Below are 9538 nucleotides of genomic sequence, written 5' to 3' on the forward strand. Positions count from 1 at the left end.
AATTTCTTGATTAGCATGGAAACCCGAAACGGGAGAATAGACTTCTGAAATGAGTAGTAATGAACACATGCCATTTGCCATCGCGTTATTCCCTGTAGCCCCCAAAAATTCATGTACTACTAACCTGAAGCTTTGTATCCATGGACAAACCTGAAATTATTTCAAATCATTTCAATCCAAAATATTTGTAAATTCGCCGCATGCCGAACAAAATGATTTTCTTATCGAAAACTAGCTATATGTATATCAAAACATACAAGATCTACTTGTTCATATATTAGAAATGTCTATTACTCACCTCTTTTTGCTGACATCCTTGTTTGAAGAAGAAAGTCGCTTTGCTCTCTTAGTTATGAATTCAACCACACGTGCGGATCTTTCGCGCGAATACATCAATGACAAGGTCGTCAAAAGCTGTCAATATAGTCACGCTTTCCTGCGCTGTCACGCTGCACTGACATTGCATTGCATTTTGGGCCTTTATTACAACAATAGGAACAACAACAACAACAAAACTAGTGTGTTCCTTCCTTGAAATTATTATTGTTATTAACCTGCCGCCCAATCAAATCTTTCTTTCCTTCCATCCCTCCGAACTGTGCAAAAAGTTTAGTTAACTTTTAACTAAATCGGCTTCGTATTCTAATAGCTCAGGGTTGTGAAAAAATGCCTGGTAATTCTTAAAATAAGGTTTTGTTAATCTAAAAGTTGTTTTGAATAAATATAAAAAATTCTAGACTACCGGCCATTTAGTAATTTGATGACCCTGGCCGGCAGTCAAGAGTTCCGCCTTACTCCAAAAAGACGCGTTTGTGATTTTTGATTTGATTTTTTGATTTTTTTGAATATTTTTTTTATTCAAACGTTTTTCGGGTTTGCCTGGGCTAAAAGAATAAAGTTGGAGTAGTTTGGAAGCGATTGGTTTAGGAAAATGTGCATTTTTTGACTGCCGGTCATTTAGGAATTCGTGTTTTATTTAGCCGGCAGTCGTGTATTGATTTCACTAAGTCTGCCCACTGAATTCATGGCTTCGTATTCTATGCCGGGCATCGACGAAAAGTAAAATATGAGATCTCAAACGTTTTTCGGGTTCGCCTGGGCTAAAAGAATAAAGTTGGAGTAGTTTGGAAGCGATTGGTTTAGGAAAATGTGCATTTTTTGACTGCCGGTCATTTAGGAATTCGTGTTTTATTTAGCTGGCAGTCGTGTATTGATTTCACTAAGTCAGCCCACTGAATTCATGGCTTCGTATTCTATGCCGGGCATCGACGAAAAGTAAAATATGAAATCTCAAACGTTTTTCGGGTTCGCCTGGGCTAAAAGAATAAAGTTGGAGTAGTTTGGAAGCGATTGGTTTAGGAAAATGTGCATTTTTTGACTGCCGGTCATTTAGGAATTCGTGTTTTATTTAGCCGGCAGTCGTGTATTGATTTCACTAAGTCTGCCCACTGAATTCATGGCTTCGTATTCTATGCCGGGCATCGGCGAAAAGTAAAATATGAGATCTAAAACGTTTTTCGGGTTCGCCTGGGCTAAAAGAATAAAGTTGGAGTAGTTTGGAAGCGATTGGTTTAGGAAAATGTGCATTTTTTGACTGCCGGTCATTTAGGAATTCGTGTTTTATTTAGCCGGCAGTCGTGTATTGATTTCACTAAGTCAGCCCACTGAATTCATGGCTTCGTATTCTATGCCGGGCATCGACGAAAAGTAAAATATGAGATCTCAAACGTTTTTCGGGTTCGCCTGGGCTAAAAGAATAAAGTTGGAGTAGTTTGGAAGCGATTGGTTTAGGAAAATGTGCATTTTTTGACTGCCGGTCATTTAGGAATTCGTGTTTTATTTAGCTGGCAGTCGTGTATTGATTTCACTAAGTCAGCCCACTGAATTCATGGCTTCGTATTCTATGCCGGGTATCGGCGAAAAGTAAAATATGAGATCTAAAACGTTTTTCGGGTTCGCTTGGGCTAAAGAAATAAAGTTGGAGTAGTTTGGAAGCAATTGGTTATATTTCTAGCTAGATATAAATAAAAATTATCGACTGCCGGCCATTTAGTAATTTGAAGACCCTGACCGGCTGCCGGTCATATAGACACAGCGTTATTTATATATAGCATATATAATTATATTCACAAAAGCATAGCCAGCTAAACTGTTATTACAGCTTAGCCTGCAATGAGACTTTTTTAGGGGGGACCACTTATCCAGGCTATTAAGAGCCAATGCCCAGAAAAATCGAGCAAAATCAAAAATTCGCGGCCACAGTCAAAAAATCAAATACCTTCGTTTTTGGTTTGTAGAAAGGTTTTAGTGAGTTTAGAAACGTGTTGGGGTTTATTTGTCAATTTATGAAAATATTCGCGAAAAAATCGAGAAAAACGATTTCAGCTTGTTGCTGGTGTAAAAATAGTAGCCGTACCAGCGATAACGCTAGGGCCACAAAAACGTTTTCTCAGTAATAAAGCAGCTAATTTATAGGCAATCTCTCACCCAATTGTGATAGATTGCATATTTAACGCTCTATCCATATCGGTTTAGCGCTAAAATTCAATAAATTTTAAAGAGTAGAAACACTTTTTTGTGAGGGAACTTTTCGCCGTACTGATGGACTTGGTTTTAGCTCAGATTTTAAAATAGCTTTTCTATATGTGGCCATTCTCCAATAACCATATAAATCTGGTTATAGAATATTTATAACACCTACTAACACTATCAGGAAAAATTTTTTTGGGTTTTTTTACAAGCGCTTAAAAATTAGGCAATATATTCTGAGAAATTTTCCACTAAATGCGACCTAATTATGCAAATTACGGACTTGTTTACATTCGCCGTATATCACTTTACGTGCCCTATTAGTACCAAAACTATAAAACTTTGTACCTAAATCATCTATCTACACCAATTAAATGAGAAATATATCTTAAAGAGAGAGGAATAGATCGTCTTTTTATTTCTACGCTGTTTTCCCGTGACGACAAGCAAACGCAATATTTTCACGGTGTCTAAACCTTGTGTCCAGCTCAGTAACATTTTTTTACTGGAAATCTGCATACTGCAATCAGTTCCGTTTTATTTATAAATAAACTATATAATGCATATATGGTGTCGAGAGCCATTAAGGAAAAATATTATTTTTCTGATCAGGTTTATTTTTATTTCATTTATTAAACTCTATGTTAAGTGAAAGTAACACCCGTTCACGCGTTGACACTGGTTTAGTAGTGCGGCTTTATTTGACATGCCAATCTCTTTTATGCCGATATATGATTATGCATTTTTCATTTTTCGGCCTGATAAACGCTAAATACCAACTTTAATTTTCGCAGCTGCTAGCATAAATATAGCCGAGATTTTACGGTAGTAATGACATAAATAAAATCAGGCTTGGCAGCTACACATCTTCAAAAGGCCCTCAAGTTTTGTTACATACGGAGCTTTTCTTTTTAGCTTAATGTCTTCGGTTGGTAGGTTGAAATGGTCACAGATTTCTCGTAGCATTGCTATTCCAAAGGTGGACAGCTTTGATTTTTCTCCCAGCTCGCACAAATTATAATTGTCATAACATATGGGGTGTTTTGGCACAATTTCATTTACCACTTCATCTCTTAATTGACTGAGTCTCTTTTCGGCTTCTCGGCTTTCGCTTTCATCTTCAGAATCATCCTCTACATGGTCTTGTAATGATCGTTTAGATGCTAGTCGGGAAAAGAAGCTGGAGATCTGTTGGCTCGTAAGGAATTCTGCACTTGTGAATAAGCGGTTTCCATCGTCTCTTGCAGTCATCATGGCTTTGGCAACTGATGCTGCGCTTACTTTTTGCCCTGTGGTCTCTCCAATGTTGAATTTACTCGTTAAGTATTGTTTCTGCTTATCAGAAAATCTTGATCTTTTTGTGTGTGCTTTAAGCGCCCATCCCATTGGCAATGCGGCTGATTTTCTTATGGTCGTGTTCCCCTCGGGTAGTTGTTGCACTTGTACGCTAGTAAATTGCTCTTCCAGTCTTACTGCATATCCATGAACAGCTTTGTCGAGGACAGTTTCGCGCTCTAGGGAGCGTTCGTGTTTCCCCCAATCCAGGTGCTGCTGTAAGGAAGACATTCTTTGATATGATTTAATACAGCCCTCCTCTGGACATGAAAACAGTTGGGCACAAACTGTATCCTGCGAAGCATCCTCCTCCGTAACACTGGTAGTGCTCGATGTTGACTTGGGAATGGCTTTGATTCTTGATTTGGCACTTGAAAATTTGTCAGAAACTTCGTCATCTAAGCTAGTTGACAAGCTAGGGATATGAGCCTCTTTTGCAACATCCAAACTACTTATTACAATCTTTTTGCCTGATCCAATGCCATATGCCTTCCAAACTCGTAAAAACTTCTTTTCGTACTCAATATCCGACAAGGAGCTTACTCCATCAAGCTTGACTTCTAAGAGGGGACTTGGGGCTACCAAAGAATCACACAACGTTACACTTAGCCCATGTACGCCATTTGATGACTTCATAGCGTCGACCATTTGAGGAGCGTTTTCAATGTCATTTCCTTGGTTCAAATGGATTTTCATGTGGGTCTTGATGTTGGCTGTCTTTCGGTCGCAAGCCCCTTTTCCACCTTGTGGGTCAGAGAAGTCCATGCGCTTAATCGAAAGACCATGGATTTGACTAATGTGAGTTGCTCCTACCATGGTTACGCCACTGTAGTACACGGTCTTAAGGAGTGGCATAATCGTCTTGAGTTTCTTAATGACGTCTGACATAACAGCCAACACGGCATAGCTGTCTTGGCTACATGTCTGAAACACATGGACGAAGGTCATCATTTCAAGTTGCTGGGATTTTCTACGAGTAGCAACAGTGACATGCCAAGACATTCCACGTTTCCCATACCAGTCTCTCTGACTCTCTCTGTATTTTTGTGGGATGAATTTCATTGCCCAATCCTGGACAAGCAACACGGATGTGTCATCTAAACCTTGGATGAGGTCGAGTCGTGCTTCATCCTGGTTGATACTTCGCAGGAGGTGAGCTTTCCATGCAAAAACGTTTCGTTTTCCTTGATCCACAGTAAAGGTAAGCTCTTCTTTCGTGTCAACTGTTATATTTGTATCTGAAATCTTAGCCAGTGCCCGATCTATTTCTCCCAAGACAGAAGAGAGCGCATCACAGCGGTCGCAGGTATCCAGGTGGTCGTGAGTAGTACATAACGATTGGTAATCCTTGTCTTTAGGGTCACTTAATGCATACTTTCTACAATGATCAGGAATGCTCGATTCCTTTGCCACATGAACCTATTGGAAACAGCACAAAACTATTTTATACTTCGTTTAATTGAATCAATTGATTGTACACAATGTCATCCCACTAAGGCAAAATATTATCTTGATGTTCCCTGATCCACTCGGTTCAATTTTATTTAAAGTATACAATTAATTACCTTGTAGTCGCTTTTAAGGTAGCGTTTTGCATTCTTCAGTTTCTCTTTCTGCTCTTTGGCCCATGACATTCCCATAAACTCGTCTCCAAGCCTTTCCGTAACGCTGCAGAGATCGTCGAAAGCTTGAGCACCGGCGGAACTGATGTAATCCAGGCACTGCAAAGATTTTCTTTCTGAAGCTGAACAAACTGACAGGATCCTTAGAAGTGTTCTTCGGCTAAGTGGTTTGAAGCCGCATTCTTCAGCATAAGATAAATACTGCTTAACGATTGACTCCGGAATCAACATACGTATCACATTGGGTACTTTCACAACGTCTTTTGTTGAAAGCTTGATGGATTTTTCCCCAAATGGCAAATCTTGAACGACATACGGACTGGTTATAAAGTCCAGGAAGTGATCGAGTTGACTTTGGGAGACAAGCATTCTGGTCTGCGATGACGGTGGTGGTGGAACACCTCTACCATGGAGCAGTGCATGTTTTCTGGCAACACTAAAACGATACCTAGTTAGCTCTGGGATCCACGTCTTCAGTGCACCAAATGTCGCCTTATCAGCCATTATTGAGAGGATTTGTCGCCTAGTTGTCCACGTACTTGCATGCTGGTAGCATTCTGCTAAAGCCGCCATAAGCGCTGAATCAATGTCGTCTCCTTCTTTCTCTTTTTCACATGGCAAGGGTTGTGATTCCACTAAAGACTGCCACAATTGAGCGGATTGATTTGGTGCCACTTCTTCGAGTACAGCTACTATTGCCTTCTGGGTCTTACGTAAGTGGCAACGCCGCGTCCTTTCACTTGCTTCATCCCATGGTATCTTGAGAGGGTATCTAACTGGACTGATTTCTTTGCTGTCTAGAAAATCATTCATTTTTTCCAGTGGAGCTACCCGCATACGAGTCCTGCTTTGGCGATAAGCTGAGATAGTCGAGCTTTCGATCACTTCTGGAGGAGAGAAGAGGCTTCCCCCTGGTGTCTCGAAGACATAGGAAGAGTCTGCGGGCGAAAGAAATTGTTCTGGCACACCCTTATCAAGTGGAAGGTTTTTAGATGAGAGGTCGTCCTAAATGGGAAAAATTAGCACCAAGTTCTCAACAAATCGAATACATTATAATACAGGATTTCGCGCTAAAATCATCAGCAAAATAATGAAATGATACCAGCTGCTTTTGATTTATTTTGGAATGACACGCAACTGGGGAGGGGGCCGGGATATTCCCAAATACAGCCTATAAGGGAATGCTACACTTGAAAGATCATTACTAACCAAACGCATATCCTTCATTTGCAGAGTGACTTCCCGTTCAAGTACTACGTCCCCCAGTAGCTTCCGGCATTTCGAACATACACCTAAAAACAAAGAGACATAACGGTTAACAACTATTCAATTACCTATGTTTTTTCACTCATCTCTTCGTCTTAGTTAGTAAGTTTATTTCAATATAATTTTGGGCATAGTGAGACTACTAGAGTTGAAGGGGAATGCACTTGCGTTTTGGCGCGAAAATTCCAGCCAAATCCACAGGTAGCCCAACAAAATAGGGAAAAATGAAAATTTACGATTTTGTGTTTTACCCACTCCCAAGTCTTAAAATTAACTTGCCATGGCCAAAACACCGCTAGTAAGATTAAAGACGAACTCACCTGAACCAACAGCAAGGAAAATGCCTGTTTCCTTGAGAACAGTCTGAGAATCACACTTGCTCAAACCTCTATCTGCCTTCGGCTTTTTGTTCACGTTTGCACTGTGCTGAGATAGACTGACTGGAATACAACATTTAGAAGAACGATGCTTCCAGCTGACACCAAGCGATGCACGATGAAAAGGACAGATGAGAAGTTTCTCTACGTTTTCGGGGTTGTTCGAATAGAGACGCTCTTGCTAGTATTAGTTCAACTTCGGTCTCGACGTCATTTACAGAAAAATACCTCTTGTGAGAATCAATATTTCGTTTGCAATTTAGTAAAGGGAGAACTTCCACCGATCTACTTCTATCCTTTGAGTCAAACCCACATTGACCACCTACAATAGCTTGAAAAGAACAAGCATTCACGTCCATGACTTGATCTAACGCCAACATTTATGTTTTGTTTAAGATAAATTTATTAAATTAATTCCTGTTCTAGCACGTGCGGAGACACCCAAAGATTACTGCAATTTGCCGCAAAAGCGTTCCGACCTACCTTCAATATACCTTGTAAAAAAACCCAAAAAAATTTTTCCTGATATTGTTAGTAGGTGTTATAAATATTCTATAACCAGATTTATATGGTTATTGGAGAATGGCCACATATAGAAAAGCTATTTTAAAATCTGAGCTAAAACCAAGTCCATCAGTACGGCGAAAAGTTCCCTCACAAAAAAGTGTTTCTACTCTTTAAAATTTATTGAATTTTAGCGCTAAACCGATATGGATAGAGCGTTAAATATGCAATCTATCACAATTGGGTGAGAGATTGCCTATAAATTAGCTGCTTTATTACTGAGAAAACGTTTTTGTGGCCCTAGCGTTATCGCTGGTACGGCTACTATTTTTACACCAGCAACAAGCTGAAATCGTTTTTCTCGATTTTTTCGCGAATATTTTCATAAATTGAAAAATAAACCCCAACACGTTTCTAAACTCACTAAAACCTTTCTACAAACCAAAAATGAAGGTATTTGATTTTTTGACTGTGGCCGCGAATTTTTGATTTTGCTCGATTTTTCTGGGCATTGGCTCTTAATTGGTCTAGTGAATACAATGCACAATTGCTAATTTTCACTTCATCAGTATGCATCTGTAATAGCAGCTTTTGGAGTTTTGCTTACTTTTGATGAGATTTGTAAATAAACATTTTTGATATTTGATACATGTTGCAATTGAATTTTTTGTTATTATTATTTGCTAGTCAAGAGGAGGGGTGGAAGGAACTGTTTGGGAGGTCAGGTTTGTCAAGAGCATAATAAGAACTTAGGATCAGGCAGGGCACTTGCAAATTTGGGGTTGGGTGGGGGCATACATAGTAAAAAGCTTGAAAAATCTTATATTTTAATTTTTGCCCTTACACATAATCGTAATAAATTGCCCAGAAAATTAGGGGGAAGGGCATGTGCCCCTCCTTGCTATGCTACTGAAGTATGGCAATTAGATCATAATTATAAGCAGAGATAAGCATTGCTCAATTGTATGTTTACAAATTCAAAATGATCTGTTGCTCTACATATAGGATCGAAAGTTACGTGCAGTTTAATCCACTCATGCACAGTGGATTGACTGGCAATTTTTGGGTCAGTTGATACATGTGGGCAAAAACTTTTGAGCATGAATGCAATCAAAGATGCCAAACGAAGCCATTTTATTTATGTCAATGTCAATACGCCTGGTCAATATAATTACAAAAAACTACAATAATATGTATAAGAGCAAAGAGGAGCAATTCCAGTGTCTGAAAAGGCAAGCTGCTAATCTTAATGCACATTGATTTGTGGTTGTCATGTCACAAAATAGGGCTAGATCACAATAATTCTTTATTGTGTTAATTTACCTTGAACACATTTTGATAACTGAAATTACAACAGTCCCAAATCCGTTCGCTGCTATGAATCCAATAAGAACCATTAGTTGTGCTGAGGTGCACCTCAAATGTTCCACTCTCCAAAGTGATAACTTATAGTAAGCTCTCCTTTCATGTATTTGTAGATAAAGGCAAAGTCCTTCATTTCATCCACAAGAACTGATACTTGATGTCCAGTTGCCACTTATTCATTTAAAAGGTCGATAAAGGGTTTCTTTTTCTTTGAGGTCTTTATTGCAGAAGTTTAAAGTTCAAAATAGCCGCATATGTCATGTAGCATTTGTACATTTGTACAGAGAATTTGGACAATTTCTTAGATGCAGTTGATCGCAGATGTTGTGTGTTTCGAAACAAATGGGAAATAGAAATTTTGTTTATAATTTCTTCTGTAAGTTCTTGGAAGTTTTCTTCATCAAACTTTTCCATTAACTCGTCCTCATTTTCCTCATTTTCGTTGTCGTTGTCATCAACAATTCTTCGTTTTCTAGCCAAGCGAAAGAAAAAGCTTGAAATTTGCTGGGTTGTGAGAACATCGGACGTTTCAAACGTACG

General features: G+C 39.0%; 1 protein-coding gene across 1 annotated transcript; it reads right to left on the bottom strand.

Annotated features, from left to right (window-relative positions):
• Positions 1-3316: 3316 nt before the first annotated feature.
• Positions 3317-7509, bottom strand: LOC148907525 (uncharacterized). The gene is made up of 5 exons (XM_089035288.1): positions 7419-7509; positions 7073-7192; positions 6696-6778; positions 5430-6491; positions 3317-5283 (listed from the first exon to the last, which is right to left on the bottom strand). Exons 1-5 carry the CDS (start codon positions 7507-7509, stop codon positions 3376-3378), a joined length of 3264 nt encoding a protein of 1087 aa, XP_088891414.1. The 3' UTR covers positions 3317-3375.
• Positions 7510-9538: the final 2029 nt, after the last annotated feature.

Source organism: Actinia tenebrosa, unplaced genomic scaffold, assembly GCF_029948245.1.
Source record: "Actinia tenebrosa isolate PJP-AT-01 unplaced genomic scaffold, QUT_ActTen_1.0 PGA_scaffold3__52_contigs__length_22856419, whole genome shotgun sequence".
Classification (NCBI taxonomy): domain Eukaryota; kingdom Metazoa; phylum Cnidaria; class Anthozoa; order Actiniaria; family Actiniidae; genus Actinia; species Actinia tenebrosa.

Coding starts and splice junctions, on each gene's coding strand:
- LOC148907525 (XM_089035288.1), bottom strand. CDS start 7,509: ATGTTGGCGTTAGATCAAGTCATGGACGTGAATGCTTGTTCTTTTCAA. Junction 7,193..7,418: donor GTTTGACTCAAAGGATAGAA/GTAGATCGGTGG, acceptor GTTGTATTCCAG/TCAGTCTATCTCAGCACAGT. Junction 6,779..7,072: donor TTTCCTTGCTGTTGGTTCAG/GTGAGTTCGTCT, acceptor CTTTGTTTTTAG/GTGTATGTTCGAAATGCCGG.